The sequence below is a fragment of the Cervus canadensis genome, chromosome 3 (assembly GCF_019320065.1).
Source record: "Cervus canadensis isolate Bull #8, Minnesota chromosome 3, ASM1932006v1, whole genome shotgun sequence".
NCBI lineage: Eukaryota > Metazoa > Chordata > Mammalia > Artiodactyla > Cervidae > Cervus > Cervus canadensis.
The window spans coordinates 97084529-97110454 of record NC_057388.1 but is presented as its reverse complement, the minus strand read 5'-3'; the positions used below and the strand labels follow the sequence as shown (position 1 = coordinate 97110454).

Genomic DNA, 25926 nt, shown 5'->3' with positions numbered 1-25926 from the left:
AAATCCTGGAAGGTGGATTCTTAACCACTGAATCATCAGGGAAGTCCCTGAAAAATTGAGTTTTTGCCTTCAGAGCTGGGAAACTATGGGACACTAGGAATCTCATTTTTCTTAGAGAGTTGGTGACCTTGCCTCATTCCTATTGAAGTTGCAATTTCTATTTCCAATTGATGTTGATCTTTTCTTAATGGCTGGGCAAATATTTCATTTTTCTTGAATTGACTTGCAGTTTGTGAGAGCACCTCTTTTCTCTCACACCCTGTCTTCTGGGGTAGGTGGAAGCCTCCTGGAGGCTAGGGCCAGATCTGAAAGGTTGAACTTCTTCACTGGGCAGGTGGATTCTCTGATTCAAATCAACAAATGGATAACAAGGTTTGACTGGTGCTATGGGCAGTGCTAAGCAGGATGACATCATCTTTGAACTTCCTATTAATTTGGCTGGAGACATAAAGCATAAATTCATAAAAGATAACATTAATAGGACAAGACAATTTAAGAATCACCCAAGGCAGGGGTCTGTGGTCAAATGAAGTGAAATCGGAAAATGAACATCTAGGGCTGATATCCAAGGACCAGATGTGCACGGATAGGCAGTGTCTCCATCTGAGTACTAACCTGCAGATTATGAGCTGAAAGCAAGGTATGCAAAGCTCCTTATCTATGAAGGGAGGTGATCAAGGTGCTAAGAACAAGGACTGTTTATGATCAGGAGGGATTAAAAAGTACAAAACCAAATAGGAATATCAACAAAAGTTATCTTTAACCTTTATTCTCAATTATCTTCCTCCCAATTTTTAGTATATGTGCTGCCGAAGCACTCAATTATCTTCCTTGAAACTAACAGGTAGGTACTTAACAGGTAGGTACCTCAGCCTTATTCTGAGCAAGGGCTATTACTAATTCTCCAATACTCTCACCACCAGATAGGAAGCCTAGTTGGGCTGGAGCTGCAAGGCTGGGCCTTGCAGGGAAAACAGACTGGAGAGCAACCTGCATCCTTTGTGGGTGATTCACACTCTCCACAGTCCATTGTAGTTTCCCGGGGCAATACAGTGTCCCCAACTCACACCTTTCATAATCTGACTGGTGCAAGCATTCCAATAGGACAAGATCGAAAACTGTCAATTCCACGTTCCAAGACCTTTAGTCCACGGGGTGTCCTTGGAGTTAGACACTCCGTGCACAGCAGGCACCAGACAAATGTCAACTCATATCCTCGCGTTCCTGATCCTTGCACCCAGTCCGAACTCTTCCGAACTCTGGCATTCTCTTTCCCCTCCCAAGACCACTGCTTTCCCTAAGACGGCCTGGGCGTGCGTGGTTCTCTCCCCAGTCAGTTCAGTTCAGTCGCTCAGTTGTGTCCGACTCTTTGCGACCCCATGGACTGCAGCACGCCAGGCCTCACTGTCCATCACCAACTCCCGAAGTTTACCATAACTTATGTCCACTGAGCCGGTGATGCCATCCAACCATCTCATCCTCTGTCGTCCCCTTCTCCTCCCGCCTTCAATCTTTCCCAGCATCAGGGTCTTTTCCAATGAGTCAGCCCTTCGCACGAGGTAATGGAGTTTCGGTTTCAGCATCAGTCCTTCCAATGAACACTCAGGACTGATCTTTAGGATGGATTGGTTGGATCTCCTTGCAGTCGAAGGGACTTTCAAGAGTCTTCTCCAACACCACACTTCAAAAGCATCAATTCTTCGGCGTTCTGCTTCAATTGATTCTGTAGGCGCCTTCTGCAGGCCTACTAGGTGCGCGATTTGCGGGTTTTCCGGGCCCAGAGCATCCTATCTGTTCGTTTCCCAGTCACCTGGTCCGGAGGCAAGACCTGCAGGCGGGAGACAGGATGGGTAGGGCGGTGCGCGCGCTTTCCTCTACTGCACGTCGGACTCTTGCAAAGGGGCCGCCGATTTCTCCTTCGCTTTGTGCCCGCTGCAGCCCTGAAGGCTGTCCTACCAACGCAGGAGCCCCCCTCACACCTGCTGCCCCGCACCGACTGGAGCCAGAGGAGGAAAGAGGCCCGCCGCGCTCGCGCGGGCCAGGTTTTCCGGCTCTGGCCCCTCCTCGCGGCGCCCCCTCCCTCCGGGCGCCCCCGGGGGGCTGGACGCCGGGCCACCAGGGCGGCGTGACCCGGCGTTCGGTGCGGGTCGGGCGGCGCCGACCGCCACCTGGTCCCAGGCCTCCCGCGTCCCGCGCGCCCCCTCCCAGGAGGCGGATCCCGGGGGCGGGCCGGGCCGGGTCCTTGCGCCGCGCAGCCCCCGCGCGCCCGCGCCCGCCGCCTGGCCGCCCCTCAGGCAGGTTCCCGGCCGGCCGGGAGGTGGTGCTCGCCTCCCCGCGCCCGGGCCCGCGCGTTGCTGGGCAGCGCCTCGGAGGCTCCGAAGTGGGCGGAGCGGCGAGGCCGGCGTGCGGCTGGCAGCCCCCGTCCGTCCGCGGTTCCGGCCCCCGGCCCGCCCCCGCCTCGCCGGCCTCTCTCCGCGCCGGTGCGCGGCGCCCCGTCCCAGCCGCCGCCGCCGCAGCGGCCGCCCCTCCCGGGCCTGAGAGCGCAGAGCCGCGAGGCCGGGCCGGGGCGCCGGCCGGGACTGCCGGGGGCGCGGCGCCGACGCCGAGGCGCGGCCATGGAGGGGAAGACCCGCGCCGGGGTCGCGCTGGTCCCGGGGCCGAGCGGCCGCGGGCCTTCCGCCCGCCGCGCCCGCCGCCGCCGCCGCCGCCGCTCGGGGCTGCTACTCCCCGGCCTCTGGCTGCTGCTGCTGGCCCGGCCGACCTCGTGCGCCCCAGGTAAGCACCGCGGAGACCCTCCGGCGCGACCCTGCCTTTCCTTTATCGCTGCTCTTTTCAAAATCCTGCTTTCCCCGCCCATCTTTTATTCTCCACCGCTCCCTCGCCCTCCTTTCTGGAGATGGTTTTCCATTCTCGTTGGGCCCAACAGATAAAGGCACGGAAAAAATAATACGAAAAAGCAAGCAGATTCTGGCCAATCTTGCCAAAGGTCTGCAAAGCTTATTCTGCTATCCACGGAACCCGAGGTGGGTCTGGCGGCTTCATCTCAAAATGTGTCTTTATTTTTCCCTGCAAAACGCAGGCACTGGAATTGTGTTTGTGCATGGCTGTATGAATGTGGTTACAGCAAATTTGGGGAAATACTTGATGGTCGGGGCGAAAGGGTACATTCGGTGAGTGTGCTTTAAAGCAGTGTTGCATTACTCTGGGTGGCCCTGCGTCCCCCAGATGCAGGCAGCTGGCCGTGTCCCCCAGTGCACCAGGACACAAAGAACATTCAAAGAATATCTCTTGGAAAGCGCCCTGGCCATGGATCTTTCCAGGGAAATAGCTATTGCTGTTACTTCTGCAAAGGCATTAGTACAATAGAGTGTGAAAATATTGTGATTCTTAAGTGTCAGGGCATGAAAGGAGTAAGGGTTGTTTTTATAATAGAGGCAGTTTACTGACTGTTAGCGTGAAATTAAGAGGCATGATTTATGAAGAAGCATGTGGGCGGGTTTTGTTGTTGAGGAAATGATTTAATTCCTATTGCTCCTCTGAAATGTTTATTTGTCCACCCTGAGCATACACGCAGGATGGTCTGCAAACCGTCTCTGAACTGACATGATGCAAGCCGGTGATTGCCCCAGCGCGTGCTCCTACGCGTACACACACACACACACAAGCGCGGGCACACGCACGACCACTTTGGGGGCAGGAAAGGTGGAGTGAGCAGTGTGCAGAGCGGCTGCATGCTGAACAAAACCAGAAAGCTGTGGAAGCAACTCCAAACCCTCCCTTCTGGTGGGATCAGTGCCAGAGGACCGCCAAGTGGCTCTGGGAGGAAATGGAACACGTTTGAAGGTGTCCCTGGACCTCACTGTCGGAATTATAACCAGTGCCACATAGAGGATTGGACACAAAAGCACAGGAAGGGACTTGAGGGATCACAGACTGGAACTGCTCCTCTTACTGAAGAGGAAATTGAGACATCACTGACTTGCCCAAGGTCACAGGCTAGTTGGTGCAGAGCCCTCTGTTTTCCATTCGCCTTATGGCGCTTAACCTGTGAACTTAGGCACACCTGAGACCACTTCATAGCTTTCCCATAGCTGGGTGGAACCCTGCTCAGGGAGCCACAGCAGAACCAGGGGGACAAAATGGGTCTCTTTCGGGCATTTGAAAGAGACAGCATTGCCTGACCCAGTGCCTCAGCTCTCAGTCTTGCTCCTGTGTGTTCTAGCCTGTGTGTTGAGAGAAATGGAGATCCTGGGCTTTTCGTGAGAAGAGCTAATCATGAAGCAGGCTCTTGGCTTTAGTCAAGCAGTAAAGCCCATCTGATACTAATGGATTCATCTGCTAAGGGACACGACAAACTGATTGTTTCCATTTACTGAGTGCGTCCTGTGTGCCGGGCGCCACATTTTATATACATGATCTGATACTCTGTGAGTTAGGCATTGTTATCCCCATTTTACAGATGAGAATACTAAGGCTGCAGGAGTTTGGGTTAGTTTGACTCCAGACTCCATGTACAGTAACCTCTATACAGCTTCCTCATGTGAATATGGCCATCTGGATGTGCTGTAGATGTTGTGGGTAATACAAGTAATTCTCTTGATAAATTTGAAGTAAATGGAGCTGTTTGTACTGTCCCTCCATAATTTTCTCTTCTCTAGTCTTTTCCTGTGCCGCGTAACCTCCAATGCAAACATTAAACGTGGAGACTTGAAAGTCATTTTATATCCACTCTAGAACCGACATCATAGAAGCAGAGACCTCATCCTTTCGCCGGTTGGTGTATTGGGCCCCTCAGGTTTGTATAGCTACTTCTAGGCTGCATCATAGGATGGGAACTGAAGAAGGGGAGGACACGGCGCCTGTCCTCAGGGATCCTTTTGGGACCCAAAGCAGCTCATAAGCAAGACCAGACCCCACGTGGGCTGTCCCCGGGCAGGAAAGGCAGCAAGGGAAACAGCTTTCCAGGGAAGATCTCTTAAAAGGTAGCACCGATCCTCTGGAAGGCTTGAGAGAGTGATAGTGGCGGAGGGTGACTTCCTAATGTGGGACCCTTGGGCATGGTGAGTGGCATGTGACCCTGAGGAGATGCTGCGTTTCAGCTGTCTGGCCCATGTCTTGTCTCTGTGCCACTGGGACCCTCGGGCTCCTCGTCCTGAGAATTGTATTTTCCCCATTGGAGTGGGGCTGGAGGAGGCTATGCCAAGCCCTGCTGTGCTGGTTCTCCTTCTGAAGAGTAAGTGGCATTAGAATGTGGCGTGTCTTTCTCCTGCCTTGGATCTCCTAGGTTGGGCACTTGTTCCTTCTGTGGCTGCCTGTAGACTCTCTCCTCCTTCCACAGGTTTGTCTTTGCTTGGTAACTTTGTTAAATGGAGTCCACCCTCCAGTTATCCCCATATTTCAGTCTTTATATAAATTTCTGTGTCTTATTGATTTCTTGCCTACTTCTGTTTCATTCAGCGTTTTAAATGTGCCCCCTCCTTTTTTTTTTTTGGTTGGTTTAAACATTTATAAGTTTGGTCTTGACGGTTCACTGTTGTGGAAACAAGTTGTAATGCTTTGGACTTGTTTTTGAATGGAGTGCTTTAGGAATCCTACATCCACCATGTAAAAAGAAAAGATTATATCCCACTTCTCCATTTTATTCAGGGGTAAGTCTTTCTTAAGATAATAGTTATTATGAAATTGAAACTTTGAAAATTATTGGAAGGTACAGATAACAGGTATCCTTAATCCCACAACCTATAGCTAACTCTGTAAGTAACTTTGTCTTTGCTTTGTTAACATAAAAAAAAAATTTGAATTTATGTATTTACTTTTTTCACTCAATATTTAACTTAAGCATTTCCCTATTCATGAAAAATTCACAGTTTCCATCCTAATAATTTACTCAATTATCCTTTTATTATTTCCAGCTTTTTTTTTTCCTGTTATAAATAATGCTGTGATGAATAGGTATATAGGTAAGGCTTTGTCTAGATTTCTTTGTGTGTGGGCTCTTTTCCCCCCTTAGAATACATTTCCAGAAGAGAAATTAGACTACTATTTAGATCTAAATCCACCAGCCTGGATCTTTGCACATTTTGTTTGGTGTGCTGGGTGTCTAATACGTGTCTCGGTAGGTGGTTGTTAAAGGAATCAGCTTCTTACATTAAACTGTAATGCTGAAATTACCCCAAGCAGTCTATGCAGTTTACTGTTTTACTTCATCACTGCCAGCATTGAATGTTACTTTTAAAACTCTAGTTAATTTGTAACACATTGCTTTAATTTTTTATTACTTTTGAGTTGAATATTTTGTGTTTATTTTGTATTTGTAGTCTGTTAATTTTCTGTTTTTTCTTATTTATCCATGATATATACGTATAGTTTAGTCACTGAGTCGTGTCTGACTCTTTTTGACTCTGTGGACTGTAGCCCTCCAGGCTCCTCTGTCCTTGGAATTTCCCAGGCAAGAATACTGGAGTGGATTGCCATTTCTAGGGGATCTTCCCGACCCAGGAATCCAACCCTCATCTCCGATATTGGCAGGCAGGTCCTTTATCACTAAGCCACCTGGGAAGCCATACACACACACACACACACACGTAAATTTTTTTTAAAAGACACACACACACACACACACACACGTAAATTTTTTTTAAAAGATAGCAACTGTTTTTCCCCTCTCCTTTTTGTTGCATTCTCCCCCTCCTAATGGATTTTCCTTTAAATTTTACATAGTTTTGAAATTTGATTATTTTGGTTAGCAAAATCTGCCATTTTGTTTTTTCATTGCATGTATGCTTAATGGCATGTTAACTTTTTATGTTACTTAATGCACTGTTTTATTATGAGTGTTTTCAGTTGAATATTTGCTATACTTCTTCAGTGGTGTAGTAGCCTATAAACGAAGACTTAGGTAAATGTTCTGAAGGTGTGATCCCTAGACCCCTGCATCATCACCATCCCTCGGGGACTTGGGGGTGCTTGTTAAGAATTTAGATTTCTGCAGCTCTCCCTTCACCTACATTAGAATCTTTGGTGTTAGTAACTGGGAATCTTCCTTTTTTCACAGCTTATTTTTAGGCACTTTGACCTTGGAACTGCTGATCCAGATACCATAAACCCATAGTTGAAAGTTGATGGCATTTGGGGGATAGTCCACTTAATATCTTGCAATTGTCTTTTCACTGTTAGAACAATTGATTTAAAACCATGATGTTGAAACTGATTGGGATTCTATCTTGTTTGCTTGGTTGTCTCTGGGTTGAGAATCAAAGGGCATGGAGGAAGTCATTTTAAATCCTCACCTCCCAAGCCCCTTGGGAACAGCTGCTACAGTCTTTGTCAGGAAATGCCTCATTTAATCCTGAAAACAGAACCCAGACAGGGGTTGTGAAAAGTCACGGGGGACCTGGGAGCCACAGGTTTTTCTCTCAGTGCCCTGGGTGCTAGAGGCAGCTAATTACTGTAATTATAATTACACTAGGTTGATTTTCCCAGCTAGAAAGATGCTGTTCTCACTGATCTAATTTGTTTCCAAGTTGTGACCACCCACCTTTCATCTGCGGGCTTGCAGTGACATGATTTCTCTTTCATGTGCTTAGGCAGCACGATTTGTTGGAAAGTACACCGAATTGTGAGTTAGGAAACCTGAGTGTGCTCTTCTCAGCCGATGACTTGCCGTGTGTCTGTGGACAGGTTACCCTGTGCTGGGTTATCTCATCAGTGTAAGCAGGGTTCGCTGAGATGATCTCTGAGTACCCTTTAGCTCTTACATTTCAGGTCCACAGGTTGGATGCGTGTGTTATAGCAACTGTCCAGCTTCTACCGACTGTCTGTGAGTGTCACCGTCTCACTGTCCTGTAGATGTTCTAGCTCAGTGACCTGCTGAAGGCCATTGTGTTCAGTTCTTCTTAAAAAAAATACTCTTTCCGCCTGCATCCCCGCCCCCAGTACACCCACCGTGTTCATTTTCTCATGAGCCCCTGCATCCTAGGTCCCTACTCCCACCCCACCTCATAAACCTCCTACTGAGAGCGCAGGCTGTGGACTTAGACTTAGGGGATCTTGAAAAAAACGGGAGCCCCTACAGATACAAGGAGGGCGGGAGGTGACCAGATTTGCTACTTATTGAGTTCATGGGGTTGATGGAGATTTTGAAAACATATATATTGACTTGGTTATGTTCATAGGCGTCATGGAAGAATCAGTAAAGCAGTGGTTGAAAATTTAAGAACGAGTAGAAGCACATAGAATCCCCAGTGGCTCAGATGGTAAAGCATCTGCCTACAATGCGGGAGACCCGGGTTCGATCCCTGGGTCAGGAACATCCCCTGGACAAGGAAATGGCAACCCACTCCAGTACTCTTGCCTGGAAAATCCCATGGACGGAGGAGCTTGGTAGGCTATAGTCCACAGGCTCTCAGAGTCGGACACGACTGAGCACATAGAAGTAACTGAAGGATAATTCTCCAAAGTGAGAAGCCCCTTTGGGCAGGCAGGCTTAACATAGCTTGCATAGGAGAGAAATAATAATGGGAGAAGGAACTGGAAGGGACTGGTGGGAGGTTGGGAGTGAAGCCTGAGGCGACGGGAGATAGCTGTGGTGTTGCCAGGGCACATGTGATGGCATTTGTCCTGTAGCATCTGACAGGCTGTGTGGGGCCAGGGGAGGTGGGCGGTTGGCTTGAGCCAGGGTTGGGAATCTTGGGCAGAGGTGGTCAAAAGCCAAGGGGAGTGGGGGGATTTGTGAAGACATGGTCAGATGGTGCGGTGCAGAGTCTGGGCTGGATGAGGAAGGAACGGGAGGAGGGGAGAAGGACGAGAAAGGGGGTCTGGGGAGATCCCAGATAGCAGCGAGGTGGGAGGCAGGCTGGAGGGATGGCGGTTTCAGAAGTGAATCAGCGCTGCTGTTGGTCTCGGTTAAGGTTGTGGGGTGTGGGTGCAGGAGTGCAGGGTGTCGGAGTGGACCATGAATGCAGGCTCTGGGTGATTCCTCTGTGGGTGCCAGATTCGCCAGGAGTGAGGTGAGAGGACCGGGAGCTGGGCGCTGAGTCTTCAGTAAATGAAGGGCCGTGACCGCCGCGGTGGGGAGGAAGCGGCCCTTTAGTCTCTCCACCCCTCTCTCCATCACCGCTGCCCCTGTTCAGCCTCCCGTCCTCTTCTCCCCCGTTACTGCTCTGGCTCCAGCCAGTTCATCTCCCCGCTTCAGCTGGAGGTCCTTGTGGAAACCAGGCTGCTCACGTCACATCATCACTTTCTCGCTGAAACAACTGGGGGGCTCCCACAGTTTCATGCTCCTTCAAGTCTGAGTCCACAGCCTGGGTGCTCAGGACGAGGCTTGTGCCAGGGGTGCGAGCCGGGATGTGGGAGGTGGGCGCTCACGAGAACGTGGACATGGTGGGTGCAGGGTCTCCAGAGCACTTGTGCCCTAAAGGGCCGACGAGAGGGGGACGTGACAGGATCTGACGCCTGAGGGCCGCCTTCCTCACATCCTCCATGGTTTCAACCTCGGGATGCACTTGACGGTGACTGGCTGGCCGGGGGTGGGGGGTGTCGGGGGGGAGGCCAAGTCCTGCTTTGGGGGGTCCTGTGTCTCTTCGGGGTGTGAAGTGGGCCGCAAGTTCACGGAAGGCGAAGAAGGGGCAGGTAGGGGCCCCCAAGTGCCGGTGAGGAGGGGGTGGGCTGGAAGAGGAGATGGATGGTGCTGGGAGGGCCGATGAGGGTGGGAGCGAAGACTCCAGGGCTTTGGGGGGAGGGGACGCAGGGGAGAGTGGAAGAGAGCTGGAGCTAGGTGGTGGGGGACGGGCGGGCTGAGGAGCGGGTGAGCATTCCTGGGGATGGCGGACGTTCTCAGCCCTCTGCTGAGAAGAAGGCGGGTGTGAGAGGGGACGGCGAGTGTGAGGAAATACGCTAGCTTGTGGAAGGAAGCCGAGAGGAGGTGAGTGGACGAATTGTCAGGTCTTAAATGGTGTGGGCTGCAGTTGGGGGGCCGTCTCGGCAGTGGGCGAGGCGGGCACCGTCCGCTTGCCTTTCCTGGGAGCCCCGGCCGGATACGTGCGGTGACAGCGCCCCTGGGCGGTGGGTGGCCCGTCCTGCCAGGGGGTCGGGGCCAGTCGGGGGCTCCCGCTCTTGGTGCCGGGCCGGTGTTGGCGGCCCTGTGGAGTCCTGGGGAAGCCCTCCAGCTCCTTTCTTTGCTCTTGCATCAAGGCCGGTGGAGGGAGCCCTGCCTCACCGTGGTGCCGAGATTCACTTTGGAGCCACACAGCCTGAAGGGCCGTGTGAACATGGGACGCCTTGCACACACACAGCAAACGGGGAGCCCAGGAGACAGGAGTGAGTGGCGGAGGGGTTGCTAGGCCTTTGCTTCTGCAGGTTACGGGGCATGGAGCGGCCCCCAAAGCTCCCCGGGAGTGTGTGAGGAAGACCCTCGCCGAGGTCTGCTTGGATCTATGGAGTATACCATTTAAGTCCAAGTGGTGCTAGTGGTAAATAACCCACCTGCCAGTGCAGGCGATGTAAGAGTCTCAGGTTCGATCGCTGGGTCGGGAAGATCCCCTGGAGGAGGGCAGAGCAACCCACTCCAGCATTCTTGCCTGGAGAATCGCATGGACAGAGGAGCCTGGTGGGCTGTGGTCCACAGGGGTTGCAGAGAGTTGGACACGAGAGGGACTTAGCACACTCAGGTTCGAGAAGCTCTGGCCTCGGCAGTGTGTCCTTGAGGATGGGTACATTTCCCACACCTGGTTTCACCTGTCAGTAGGGAGTCTTTAACTGGTAAAAATGCAGGTTTTAAGTTGGTTGGGAAGCAGGGAAGGAGCAGCAGCAGGTTCAGAACTGGGCTGGTGTCTGGCAGGTTGTGTAGCTCAGAACCACCCCTGCTCCATGTTTTCCCTCAGCCTGGGCATGTTTGGAGGCCTTGAACCCCAAGATTACAGGAGCGCCTGGAGGTAGCTGAAGCAAACAAGTGTCAAAAGTGAGGCAAAGGTGGAAGCAACTCAGATGTCCATCAACAGACGCAAACAAAACGCAGTCTGTCCGTACAAGGGAGTTAGTATTCCTTCTTAGAGAAAAAGGGAAGTTCTTACTCAGGTTGCAACATGGATGGATCTTGACATTAATGCTAAGTGAAATAAGAAAGACACAAAAAGGACAAAGTATTGTGCGATTCCACTTGTATTTAGTTGCCAGAATCGCGGAGACAGAAAGTAGAGTGGAGCTGGCCAGGGGCGGAGGGAAGGAGGGCAGGGGAGCTGTGTTCAGTGGGTGCCGAGTTTCACTTTTGCAGGATGAAAAGCGTTCTGGAGATGGGTTGTACAACCATGTGAATGTACCAAACACTACGGTAAACTGTATGATATGTGGAGTTTTTTAAAATTGCAATTAAAAAAAAAACCTAAAGTGAGGCTGAATGGGAACTAGCTGGTTGGGTAGCAGGAGTGAACATTCGTCAGAGCTGGGATCCATGGTGGCCTGAGGGCAGGGCCGGAGCACTGGACGGGTGCTGGCTGTGGGAACGTGCCGGCTGACACAGGTGACCAGCAGAGGCCAGACCTGATGGGGACAGGTCGGCGGCTGGAGGCTAGGACAGCAGTCACATTCCCTACTCTTGGCCCTAAGGCACCATCAGGGATCTCCAGGCTTCTCAACTTCAGGACTGATTCACCTCACCTCACGTTCCTAGGTGGCGCTAGTGGTAAAGAAACTGCCTGCCAATGCAGGAGATGTAGGCGTCACGGGTTCCAGCCCTGGGTTGGGAAGATCCCCTGGAGGAGGGCATGGCAACCCACTCCAGGATTCTTGCTTGGAGAATCCCATGGACAGAGGAACCTTGTGGGCTTTGGTACATAGGGTCGCAGAGAGTGGGGCATGAATGCAGTGACTAAGCACACACCTTCACCTTATACTTTATCTCTCACCTCACCTTTCACCTCTCACCTCATTTCACCTCACCTCAAAGCTTCTTACCTCACCTGTCATCTTCCACTTTCACCTCACTTTTCACCTCTCAACTCGTCTCACTCCCCCCGTTTTGTTGGAGGATAGGCTAGGGACAGGGCTGGGAGGAGGGTTGAAATTTTCAGCCTGGGCCAGGATAGAGTCTTAAAGAATTCATAAAACCAGATTCTTCTTCCTTGCCCTTGCATTGGGCTTTTAAATATTTGGATGCATTTTCAGACTTATAATAGCCTTATTTTTTCCCCTCTATTCTGATTATACAAATGGTATGTGTTTATTGAACTAATCTGTACTTACTGTTCTCTGTGCCTGGAACATTCTTATCTCAGCTGTGATCTCCATGGTTTACGGGCGCCCCTTCCTTCAGGTCTGTGCTCAGATCTCACGTCATCAGAGACGCCTTCCCTGACTCTGTTTTAAAGAAACCGCAGCCCTTCCCGAATTCCTTGCGCCTGACCCTGCCTTGGTGGTCTCCACGGCGCTTGGCACCACCTTCTCCGTGTCTGCTTCTTCTGTCTCCCTCCACTACAGAGTAAGCTCGGCTGGGCCCGCCTTGGTCTGTTTTGTCCTGTGTTGTTTCTCTGGGTAGCAGATCCTTCTTGAGTGCCTACTCTGTGCAGACCCTGCCCTGGGCCCTGGGGATGCCTCCGTGAACAAAGGTAATTTCATGGCGTGTTACTTGTTGGTAAATGCCATGAAGAAATGGAGCAGGTAGAGGGCTTGGGAGCGAGGGATGGAAGCGGGAGTCCAGTGGCGAGGGAGGCCTCATTGAGCCCGTGGCTGTGTTAATTGCTGGGGCCTCCATAATGAAGGGCCACAAAAATGGCAGCTTAAACAGCAGAAATTGATCGCAGCCCCGTGCTGGATGCTAGAAGTCCCCTGTCTGCAGGGCCGTGCTCCTCTGAAGGCGCGGTGTGGGGAGGATCTGTCCTGTCCTCTCTCCTGGATTGTCTCTTGGCTTGTGGCAGCGCGTCTTCAATTTTCCCCTTTCTATAAGGACAGCCATTGGATCGAGGGCCCACCATACTCCGGTATGACTTCATCTTAGTTTCTAACATCTTCAGTGACCCTGTTTCCAATAAGGTCACATCCTGAGGTACTCGGGGTTAGGACTCCAACCTGTGAATTTGGGGACGGGGGACATGGTTCAATCTGAGACAGTCGCATTTACTCTTAAGATTTGAAGGAGGCCAGGGGGCCAGCCAACTAGCTCTTTGGGGGACAGTGTTTCCTGTGGATGAAGCAATCAGTGTAAAGACAGGAGTGTGCCAGTGTTCGGGGAGGGATGGGAGGAAAGCCGATGTGCCCAAAGAAGAGAGGGTGGAGATGGGGAGTGGAGACAGGGGCTCAGATGTGGGAGAAAGTGAGTGTTGGGTGGAGCATCATAGGTGTCATCATCATCACCCCCAGTAAGGTGAGAATTAGAGGAGGGATGTGATGAGGCTTAACACGTCAGATTTATGGCACATTAAATGCATTCTGATAGTACAAAAAGATGAAAGAAAGTGAAAACCACCCCAGATCCCTCTACTCAGAGATAACCACTATACCACTCTGGTATCTCTCCTTTCAGACTTTTTTAGCATGTGTAAGCACATACACGTGAAGGAATGGTACTGTCTTCTATGTGTTGTTTGCTAACTTCTTATCACTTTACACTTGCTCATAGAACCTTCTTGTCAGGAAATATAGGTCCACATCATGATTTTACCCAATGCTGTGGATGTTCTATACTTTATTTAATCGGTTCTCTGTTGATGGATAATTACATCTCTTTCAGCTTTGGTGTGATTAAAAAACACTGCTATGAGCGTCTTTGTGCGGCTATCTTTATACACTTTTCTAATTATTTCCTTAGGATAAATTCCCAGAAATAGAACTGCTGGACTAGACAGTATTCATATGTTAAATTTTAATATATATTACCAAATTGGTCTCTCAAAAGGTTGAAGCAATCAGCGTTCTCCCTAGGAGTGAATTGAGTGCCAGTTTTACTCCACCTTTCTATATAACAGGCTGTTCCCAATCTTTATTATCTTTGCCAAAATCGTAGGTAAAAAACATCTCCTTTAAAGTTGCACTTCCTTGTTTGTTAGTAGGCACTCAGGCCTTTGGTTTTTTTGTTTTGTATCTTAAAGCCTTTTTTTTTTGATATGGACCATTTTTAAAGTCTTTATTGGATTTGTTATAATATTGCTTCTATTTTATGTTTTGGTCTTTTGGCCACGAGGCATGTGGGATCTTAGCTTCCTGACCAGGGACTGAACCCTCACCCTCTGCGTTGGAAGGGGAAGTCTTAACCACTGGACCACCAGGAAAGTCCCCTCAGGGCTTTGACTGAAGCCCCGTTTGCGTTCCTTTCTCTGGTTTCCCTTGTAGAAAGCTCAAGGCTAACCTGGGAGTAATAATACTCAACAATTGTAGCACGCTAGCTGCGTGCCAAGCATTGTGTTAGGCACAGTGTATCTTGTTTAATGTATATCAGAACTCTACGAGGTAGGCACTGTTATTGTCCCCATTTTACAGATGAGGGAAATAAAGGTTAGAGATGGTCACACACTTGCTCAAGGTCATACAACTAGTAGCAGTCCTCCTCACCTGGGGGGTTTCTTTTGCTCTGGGTCTAGTTAGAGAATGACTGCATGATCTCTGCTGTTGAAATGCCGGCTCACAGGCCTTGCTTGCTTGGTCGAGTGAGCTCTATGGACCTAGAGCTGCGGTCACAGCCAGCTGTGGCCCTCGCCAGCCCCCTGCCTGTGTCAGATGTCCTGGCTCTGAAGGCCAGCCCAGGGCTCAGCACATATGGGAAGGTGCTCACCAAACAATGGTTAAGAGAAATGAAGGAGGCAGGCTTTTGAAAGTTAGGATATTATGTGAAGGTGCCATTTTTTTTTTTACTTTAGCATATTAAAATTTTTTGAAAGTTTCAGAAAGTTAAAATTCATATTATGAACCCATATTCCATATCCTCCAACACAGAGGATAATTGTTTTCTTAATACCAAGTGACATTTTCTTACTGCATTTCCTTGTGTATCATGTCCTGGATCATATCCTTGTGGTTTTGATATTTCTACTTTGTTTTCGACTATATTATTTAGCTGTGGCTTGTTTCTGATAGCAGAGTGTGTGGGTTGTTATACATCCTCTTTGTTAATAAATTGGTGTATGACACTGGTTTAAAATCAATTTCTCATTAACTTTGAAATTTTGGTGGGAGGAAGTCAATGCCTTAAAATTAATACATTGTTTGAAACCCAACCTGAGCACCAAGCTGTCCTACTTTCATTGTTTTATATGCCCCTTGAGCCTTTTTAGTTCTTAATAAAACACAGTGTATTCATACCTTGAGTTCTCGTCTGGATCTGGCTTTAAAGTTTAACCTTCTAAATAATTTCCAGGAATCTTAGGCCTGAAACTGTTTTGCCTATTTTTTAATCAGTGTTTATATTGACTTTGACCATTGACATCTTCCAAGTTCCTCTTCTCCTTCTTACAACTTAGGGTTCAGCTCCCCATGAAAACAAAACAACATATACTTGTAGAAAATGTATTCTGCCAGTCAGGATAAACTAGTTGTGCTGCAGAAACAACCCTCAAACTTCAGTGGCTTTCATTCTGTGTATTTGACTCCACCATCTGATTTTACCCTTTACCTCTTTCCTGCACCTTTTGACTTTTGTCTGGTTCTAGAAATTTTGCTTTCTTGGTTCTTATGTTTGTTTTCATCTTCATCTTGGGTTTTCCAGTGCATGTCTGGGGTAAACCAGATGTATGGAGGTTCCCTTTATTTATACATGCATACATTATTCAGCTAACTTTTTTTTTTTGCCATGCCACACAGCTGATGGAATTTTAGTTCCTCAACCAGGGATTGAGCCCAGACACTCGGCAGTGAGAGGGTGGAGTTCTAACCATTGGACTGCCAGGGAAATTCCCTCAGCTAACATTTTCTTTTTTTTCTGGAGCACTCACTACCACTTGCTGAATGCGCTAGATGTGAGGATATTAAGAATAACATGACAGTCAGTCATGGCCCCAAGGAACTCCATCCAGTAGGAAAGAGAGTGCTATGCATAAAGAACTACCCAGCAGTGTGCTAAGTGCTGTAACAGAAGACTGCAGTGGTGATACAAAGAAGTCAGTAACTGGTGGCAAACGTAGGGTTGAAGAACTGTGGGATATTTTGTTTTAAGATGGGATGGACGATGGAACATTCTTTTAGTGCTGAAGGGGAGCATTGTTTCAGTTATCTCTTGTTGCATAACAGATCACCCCAACATTGAGTGGTTTTAGACAGTAATGGCATTTTATTCCTAGTGATTCTGTGGGTCAGGAATTTGGACAGGGCTCAGACGGGTGATTCTTCTGCTCCATGTTGCCTGGACTGTGGTCCCTGACTTGGCTTGTGGTTGGTACTGGAACTTCCAAGAGGGTTTCCCTCCCCTGTCTAGTGTTGTTATGCCCTTCCACATACCCTCCCGCTCTCCTCCCACGTGGCTGTCGTGGGCTCCCTCAAAATGTAGTGGTCTCAGGATGGCAGGACATCACATTTGGCTTTCAATAGGGATAAAGCAGAAGCTACCAGTTCACTTAAGATCTGGGTTCCCCTGCTGCATTCTTTTGGTCAGAGCAAGTCACAAGGCCAGCCCAGATTCAAGAGGAGCAGGGAATAGGAGCTAACCATTGGTGGATGGAACAGCATATGCTTATGAATTGATGGTGATCATCAAGATTATCTACCACAAGCACAAACTGGTTGAGGATAAAGGAGGAAAAGGTAAAATCACCAGGGCAAGTTCTCAGAAGAGACACAAGTAAATTATAAAAACAATAGCAATTATAATAACTTGTTCGTCGTCCAGTCGCAAAGTTGTATCTGTCTCTTTGTGACCCCCCCCATGCAGCACGCCAGGCCTCCCTGTCCCTCAGTATGTCCCAGAGTTTGCTCAAGTTCATGTCCACTGAATCAGTGATGCTATCCAACCATCTTATCCTCTGCTGCCCTATTATAATAGCTAACTCATATTTAATGTGCACTTACCATGTGCCAGGCATTCTTCTAGCCACTTGACGTGGATTAATAGTATTATTTTGTCCTGGCAACAACTCTATCAGCTACAACTATTAACTCCATTTTACAGATGAGGAAACTGGTACCCAAGAAGATGAGGAACCTCACCTTAGGTCACACAGCTAATAACTGGGAGAGGAAGGATTCAAACTCCGGGGCACTCTTGGACAGGAGGAATGGTGCTGCTTCCACTGAGCCAGATGGACTGGAGGGAGTGATGGGTGCAGGTGAGGGGTGTGGGGATGATGCTGTGGAGGAACTTAGTGTTGGATTGCCTCCTTTTTTCTTTTTGATGGTAGGATGGTCATCACTTCAGTGTGATGGGGCAGGGGCAGGTTGAACTTTGTGCAAAAAGTGGTTTTTAAGTGCACTGTCTGTGGATCACAGCAGAAAGGGCAGAGCAGGAAGCCATAAGGCACATCGTCTGTACTCTCTCCCATGCCGTGGAGTTCCAGGGGTCAACTCTGCTGCTCCTGGACCTGGTAGCCCCATCAGCCTTTGACAATTGAGGTTGGGACACCACTCTAATTCCAGCTTTGATTCACCATATCCTGGATTAACTTTTGAAGCCTCTGACCAGACTAGATCTTATCCATGTCAGGGAACTGGCAGTCTTTTCCGTCTTTGCCCTCTAGTCCTGAGCACTGACCCGGTACAACACAGCCGTGATGTTTGCTGAAAATTGTTAGTACTGGAGTGTTCAAAGACGGGTCACGTCGGGCTCAGAGACACAGTTCCCACCCAGGTGCCCCGTGATCATCATATACTCTTTGACCCTGCAGTTTAGCTCTTTGGAATTTACAAAGTTATAATTCTTTGACAGTAACACTTACATAATTTTATAAAGAGATTTGTTAATACATCCTCTAATCAAGAAAAAGTTTCTAATTTAACATAAGTTTAAGTCTTGTTTTGTAAGCAAGCATTCAAGACACATTTCATGCTGAAATAATTGATAACCAATGTCAGGGTTAAAATTGGTCATAACAATGATTACATTTTCTCCATTTATAAAATCTGGGTTCCAACTGCAGGCTTTTTATGGGAAATGAATACAAAGACCCTTTGCCCTGTGCAGTTTGGGCCTCTGGGCCACACACCCTCACTCCCTGTTTCCCATGGTGGGATCCCTGTTAGAGTTAGTTGACTGTATTCCACAGGGCCCAGCATTAGTAAATGAATGAGGACTTATCATCAATAGTGCTTATTTATTTATTAACTTTTTATCAATTTTTTTTTTATCACTGGTACTTTTTCTAGTTGTTTATGGTCATGATTTCTGATAGTTTTGATAGGTGGCTCATTGCCAAGAATCTACACCAGATTTTTTTAATACTACTTAAGGTTGTTTGGTTAAAAAATAATGGATTAGAGGGACTTCCCTGGTGGTCCAGTGCAGGGAGTTGCAGGTTTGATCCCTGATTGGGGAACTAAGGTCCTACATGTCCTGTGGTGTGGCCAAATGGAAAAAGAAATATGAATGAGAACTTTTGGCCCCTGAAAAAACAAGTCTGTATTTCTTTAAATAGTGGAACTTGTATGTCTGCCTGAACAGGAACAGTTTCTGAGCTCTGCCACGTTGTTTGGGTCATGTCAGATTGTTGCTGAGTGAGGCAGAGTGTCTGCTGTCCACATTAGTTAGGGGCAACTAGGCAGAAACTGGGTGTCTCCGGACCTGGGAGAGAAAGAGTAGCTGGTGGGACAGTGAGGCAGCAAGAAACTAAACTGGGAGGGAGAAATACAAGTTTTAAAAATAATCCCAGGCAAAACTGTTGTCATGGGTAGTGTTTGTCAGACTGTTAAATAGTTCCTGAATCAAAGAACTTTGCAGCTGGGAAGGTGTGTAAATATTCTTATGTGTGTCAATTTCTACTTCTGTGGCCCTGACAAGATGCCCCGGGGCCTGCACCTTGGGGATCCAGGCTGTAGGAGACGGAGACTGTTCTTTAGGGCACAGCCAATTGGGTGAATTTCAGCCTTTATTATTTTTCTGTTCAGGATTCCAGTTCTGAGGGGAGAGTCTGGGGCTTGGGCTAGGTGCCCGTCCCTTGGCCCTGAGCAAATGGGCATCTTTAGTGACAAAGGCATCTTGATCACGGTGGAAGGAGTGTTCCCCAAAGCCATACTGGGGGAGTGGGTGCCAGGTGGGCTGAAACTGCAGGTGTCCACTCTTGCAGCCTGCATGTGCATCACATCCCCACTCACGCTCAGCACATATTTTCACCTGTTTACATACATACATGTACTCACAGATAAATATGCATGTATGTACATCCAGAGGAAGACACTCAAAACGTGAGGAAAGACAGAAATATGTATTAACAGGCATTTTCACAAATAACTACATACACAGACGCATGAGTACATAAAAAAGCATCCTGTGTCCAGGTACATAGGTTAATAGTAGCACATACAGAAATACATATAGATACCTGGACATACACGGTTAGTTAGACAGACTGGGGAGTACATGCCCTTGGCAGAGTGCCTGGGTGCTTGGAGAGAGAATGCGTGGGACAGAATGGCTGAATAGTAGAGGGTGGATGAGGAAGAGAGGAGAGGGGACAGCCCAGATAAGGAGGGGACAGCAAGTGACATGGCGTGTGAAAAGGGTCCACAGTTAACATGCGTTAACAACGTAGTTGGCTGCGATTCATTAGTTGACTTTGGGTTTCTGCTTGTCTTTTCTTTCTTGGGGCTCTTGGCTCTGTTCCTAGGCAGCATGTTCACTGAGTTCATTGGATCAGAAGGGCAGTGTGAGGCCGCACATGGCAGTGTTCCTGGTTTGTTGTCTTCATTTTTCTCCGTCTGCCTTTACCAGCGCAACAGCCTTCCTTCGCTTTCCTGCTTCATTTCTTGCCCTCTGTGACGCCGCTCAGGCCACATGTTCTTTCCCCATAAGGGGACCTGTGTTGAGTTCTTTGTGTCTCAGCGTCTTTGCACATGCTGTCTCTATGCTGTTCCTTCTCCTGGAATGCTCTTTCTCTTCTCCTTGATTTTCCTCCATCCTCGAAATCTCAGCCTAGATATCACCTCCTGCAGGAAGCCTTCCAGAAATCCCGGAAAGGTTTCGATGGTCTACGTACACCGCATGATAGCACTGACCACTCTGGGCAGTATTTGTTTTTAATTAGATTGGAAGCTTCTTGGGGGTAGAAAAACGGTTCCTTTTCCAATTCGTGTCCTCACCACCTAGCACTGTGGCTGGCCCTCAGTGAATGTTTGTTGACTAATTAAATGGGTGATTGGAGAGAGGAGTGATCCTGTCAGTGAAAGATTGAATGGATTTGTGATTGTGCTGTGTGCGCTAAGTCACTTTGGTCATGTCTGATTCTTTGCAACCCCATGGACTATAGCCCGTCAGGCGCCTGTGTTCATGGCATTCTCCAGGCAAGAATACTGGGGAGGGTTGCCATGCCCTCCTCCAGGGGATCTTCCCTGCCCAGGGATCGAACCTATGTCTCTTACATCTCCTGCATTGGCAGGCGGGTTCTTTACCACTAGTGCCACCTGGGAAGCCCCATATGTGATTATATAAACGGTTGATTGAACCAGAATAATGACTCAGTGAATGTATCAGGTGCTTCTTAAAGCCAGACTTCCTTTTATCTTTCACTGCCACTTACTATCTTCCTCCTCCTGAATCCTAACTCAGGACTCTTTTTCAGACCCTCTTTCCTTTCTTGAAGATTTTACTCAGTCTCTTGGCCCCAGGAGTCACCTCTATACTTTTGGGCCTCAAAACTACATCTTTGTCCCAGATCTTGACTTGAACTTAAACCCATGTGGATGTTAGATATCATTTTAAATTTAATCCTGTCAGTGCCTGAGTGTCCTGCATGTCATTGATTCTTTCTTTCAAGAATCATAAACTTTCAAGAGAAGTTTATGTTTCTGATTATAAATAATACTTAGTCACAGGAGATGCAGGTTCCATCCCTGGGTCAGGAAGATCCTCTGGAGGAGGGGGTGGCAACCCACTCCAGTATTCTTGCCTGGAGAATCCCATGGACAGAGGAGCTTGGCAGGCTACAGTCTATAGGTTGCAATGAGTCAGACACGACTGAAGCAACTTAGCATGCATAAATAATACTTACTTATATATTCTTTGGAAATATGGAAATATATTTAGATGAAAATAAGCACCTTTATTTTTACCATCTAACAATAACTATAGTATTTCATATACAGTTTGCTATGTGTCTTTCTTATCTTTTAAAAAACATGTATACAAGTATATATAATAGACTGTTTTGTAAAATGTGGTCATACTATCTGTATAATTTTCCTTATTGCAATTTTCATTTGCAATGAAATGCAAAATATTTTCCAGGCTATTACATATCCTTTAAAATATTTTTGATGGCTGCATCAGTTCAGTTCAGTTCAGTCGCTCAGTCATGTCTGACTCTTTGCGACCCCATGAATTGCAGCACGCCAGGCCTCCCTGTCCATCACCAACTCCTGGAGTTTACTCAAACTCATGTCCATCGAGTTGATGATGCCATCCAGCCATCTCATCCTCTGTCGTCCCCTTCTCCTCCTGCCCCCAATCCCTCCCAGCGTCAGGGTCTTTTCCAATGAGTCAACTGTTCGCATCAGGTGGCCAAAGTACTGGAGTTTCAGTTTCAGCATCAGTCCTTCCAGTGAACACCCAGGACTGATCTCCTTTAGGATGGACTGGTTGGATCTCCTTGCATAGTATCCCTTTATAGAGCAGAATTTTTCAAGCCATTCTTAGTTTGATGTCTACATTGATCCTCATTCTTACCATTTTATACATTTATGCTCTGATGAACCTCTTCATACATAGATCTCTGGGCTTCTGGTTATTCCCTTTAGGGTTAGATTATAGGAGAATCACTGGGTCAAAAAGGGGAAAGCTCTGTGTGTGTGTGTATGTATGTGTAAACCAGAATAATGTCCAGAATAACTATCCCAAAATATGCCATTTGTTTGGGAATTTAGAAACAGCTTTATAGTTTGTATGAAAGTGAAGAAAGTGAAAGTTGCTCAGTCGTGTCTGACTCTTTGCGACCCCATGGACTATACAGTCCATGGAATTCTCCAGGCCAGAATGCTGGAGTGGGTAGCCTTTCCCTTCTCCAAGGGGATCTTCCCAACCCAGGGATCAAACCCAGGTCTCCTGCATTGCAGGCGGATTGTTTACCAGCTGAGCCACAAGGGAAGCCCAGAACACTGGAGTGGGTAGCCTTTCCCTTCTCCAGGGGATCTTCCCAACCTAGGAATCGAACCAGGGTCTCCTGCATTGCAGGCGGATTCTTTACCAACTGAGCTACCAGGGAAGCCCATAGTTCGTATAGTTCAGCAATTTTCCAGAAAGAGAATCCCTGGCCGGGACTAATATTTCTTCCCAGCTGTGTTGTCTGATTGTCTTCTACTGCATCTCATTGTGAACAGGTGTTTATCCATAAAGCAGTCACTACCTGGTGCACGCCTCTCGAGATCCAGAGCCCAAGAGTCAGAGGGTATTTGGGAATCTTGGCCACACCGGGGATGTGACCAGCCATTGCTGTTACTTCCTGGGGGATGGGTGTGCGGGTATGATCTCACGGTGAACGGATGGGAGTGGGAGGAACACGTGATCTTTTGGGAGCACACTTTCTGCTCCTCCTTCAGGGTTCAGCCCCAGCTGTCTTCCCTTTGTTGAGCACCTCTTTCCTGATCTTCCTTTGTGCCACAGCTGTGTCCATTGTCTCTATTTGACTGTTCCTACTGTGTGTGTTACAGTACTTCACTGGCTGGTTATCATGGTAAAAATACCTAAGATTTCCTCTTTCATCGTGGTTAAGCGCACAGGTTTGCAGGGTATTACATGCATTCCCATTGTTGTGCAGCCATCGCTGATCCTCTCACAGCGAAACCCTTACAGTGACTTATTTTTAGTTCTGTTTTTACTATCAGACTAGCAGCAACTCAGGAACAGGGACAGTGCCTGCAGCTCCCAGAAGCCTGGCGCTGTCTCTGGCACATAGTGGGGGTGGTGACTTGAGTCCTGGGCGATCTGTTGGGGGGAGTCTTTCCTGTGCTCAGCCTCTGGGGCATCGTGCCTCGAGTGCTCCATGGCTTTGCTGTCTTCTTCTTCTTGCCCTGGGTCGCTGGATCTGCCTTCCAGATGCCCCCTCATGTCTGCGGCTTCTCTTCCCCACCTTCGTTCCCATCACCTAGTCCTGACAGTGCTCAGTTTCTCCTGCACTACACGACTCTTCCTTATGGTTCTTGCTTAAGGCCACCTTTCCCCGAAACTTGAGTAGCTCTGTATGATTCATTCCCTTCCTGGAGAGGCAGAAGCTTTAATGAGCCAGCAAGGATGGCTGAAGACAACTTCTGGAGGGGAAGCTGAGGTGGAAAACTGACTCTGGCATCCTTTGGGAGTAGAGGGGCCCAGAGGCAGAGAAATACCCTGAAAGATGTAGGGGAGGAAGCAGACCATTTTTGGCCAGTGCGCAGGCACCCTGGGGAATTTCTTTTGGCTGTTGCAGAGAGCCTGCGCCTTGGCAGGGGGTGGATGTTCAGGATGCCAGGCCAGCTTGTTCGATCAATTTTTAACTGCTTAGTCTGGCAGTTCAGGTCCTCAGGAGTCTCATCCCATTATCCACCTATCTCCCATTACACGTCTGAACTGCCCACCTGACCCAGGTTAATTATGCCCCAGATGGCCCCTCTGTGTTCTGTCTTTAACATCTTCCTCATGCTGTTTTCCCCAAAGGCAGCATCTATCCAGCTTTTCCAGTTTGCTAAGTTCTCACCATCTTCAGAGCAAAGTTCAGTACTTACGTTTACTGACAGAGTCCAATTGCCTGAATGCCCTCCGCTTCATATTCTTTTAGCAGTTTCTCTGTCTGTAAACGCCCATACTACATACAGCCCCTTGTTTGGAACTAATTTTAATTATTATTCATCTAAGTTTCTCTGGATCCTAAGTCCATGACTATATTATTGGCCGCTTGCTAGCATAAAGCCTTGCGTGTAGTAATATTATTGTCGATGACTAATATAACATTTCATTGGAACTAGGATGCCATCAAGAGTGAGATGGACTAGTTATTTTCTGTACTCTGAGGAAGAAAAATCATGAAGAAAAAACATTGCCACTTACATGACAGCACACCCTTGGTTGCAAATGCATCCTAATTTCTTATAGACGTGAAAAAAAGATGTGTCTTTGAATGAATGAATCGTAATAGATGTGAAATAAGTGTTTATTTTGTTTCATGTGTGTCTGTTTTCTGTTCGTGTTGTGTGGAAGATAGATGAGAAAGTTTATGAAATTACAGGGTAAGGTCTTAAAATTTTATTTCTTGAAAATTTTAAATTGCCATTCTTTCTCTTTTTGGGAATAGGAATCGCATAACCTCCTCTTTTGAATGGAGGACTACTACTTCCTTTCCTAATGCAGCTTTCCTCATTTTGTTTCACTCATGTTTTCTTTCATGTTTTTTTGTTTTTCTCTATAGATTTTTTTTCAGATTGAGGTTTTTTTTTTTTTTTGGTGGTAGCAGTGCTTTATGGAGGAAGGTGACCCTTTAAAAAAAAAAAGCCTATAGGACCTTCTAGAACACTTCATCAAGGAACCAAGAATCTTTTTAAGATTATCGCAAAGTGACAGAAATGATCAGAGTTAGCGTCTGTGATGCCAAATGCAAATTTCAGTGGGTGAAAAATGCAATTTTGGACTAGAGTATAACTACTTTGCTAAAGTGGCCCATTAGGTGATCATAATACTAGTGACTGGGTAGAACTTCAGACCCTGGGGATTGACACCAACAACATAGGTTCCATCTCATTCATCCTGAGTGATTTTCATGAACATCACTTGATGTGTAGAGTCCTTAACTTATTCCTGGGAATGACATCTTTCTGATTTTACTAACCAAGAAGAGTGAAACAAACTTATTTCCCGTGAAGGTTCTTGGTTATTAAAATCCTCACTTGCCTTAGCCTGGTTCTTTTAAGTGCCTCATCTTGTTTAAACTGGAACCCCGAATTCTTCTTTTCCCAGGCCATATTATGAATGATTATACTAAAAGCTGGCATTTTGGAGGGATAGCTTTCCATATGTTTGTTCAGTTTTTCTGGATCTTATGCACATTAGAATCAATCTGCAGAGGTTCAGAATCCCAGTGTGTACCCAGACAGACTGAGTCAGAACCGCTGGGAGAGGGACCAAGGCACCAATATTCTGGTCAGTGCTGCAGGCGATTCTGATTGGCAGCCAAGGGTCCCCTGTGCTATTTTAATCTATCTAATGACCCTCTGGAGCATGTATTTTCCACATTTTATGTTTGGAAACACTGAGGACAGGATTGATCAACCTAGCATTAGTGGAGATTCACACCCAGTTTGTCTGATTCCAGAGACTGTTCTTTCAGTACTTATCAGTTATGCTTTGGAGCCAGACTGTTTGATTAAAACAGAGCAGGGGCATCGTGCAGTATTTACAGAGGTCCCTCTGTAACATCGGTTCAGGAAGTACTTTTAAATTCCTGGTTAGTGTGCAGGCATCGATATTGTGTTCTTTTCTCCTGTAGTCTGCACATCGGGACGTACAGAATTTCTGTCGGATCAGGGGTGTTTGCTGATCAGCATTTTATTATTGATCACTCAGATAGTCCATGCACGATCCCAGGGGGATGAGATGTTAAGTTTTAGGTACTTTATTAAAAGGTGTGCTTCTCTGGAGTCAGTTGTTCTGTGGGGAGAGCAGGTGGTGGCCTCTAATGAGTGGGTTGATAGCTTAAGCCTGAGTAGTTGTTCACCTGGGATCAGCTCTCGCAGAACTGTGGAGACGGACATAAACAGTCCCCGGGGCCAGCCCCGTGGGTGCAGAGCGTCCTCCAGAGAGGACACGCACGGGGAGGAGGTCAAGGGTGCATTCCAGGTAATGCCCAG

The 25926-nt window shown here is 47.8% G+C and overlaps 1 protein-coding gene across 1 annotated transcript in view; it reads left to right on the top strand.

Annotated features, from left to right (window-relative positions):
• Positions 1 to 1734: 1734 nt before the first annotated feature.
• The window catches only part of KIAA1549 (KIAA1549 ortholog), a 125099-nt gene continuing 100907 nt past the window's right edge, over positions 1735 to 25926 (top strand). The window contains exon 1 of the mRNA XM_043463833.1: positions 1735 to 2775. Within this exon, the coding sequence (XP_043319768.1) occupies positions 2616 to 2775 (160 nt within the window). The 5' untranslated portion in view covers positions 1735 to 2615. The remainder of the gene's footprint in view (positions 2776 to 25926) is intronic.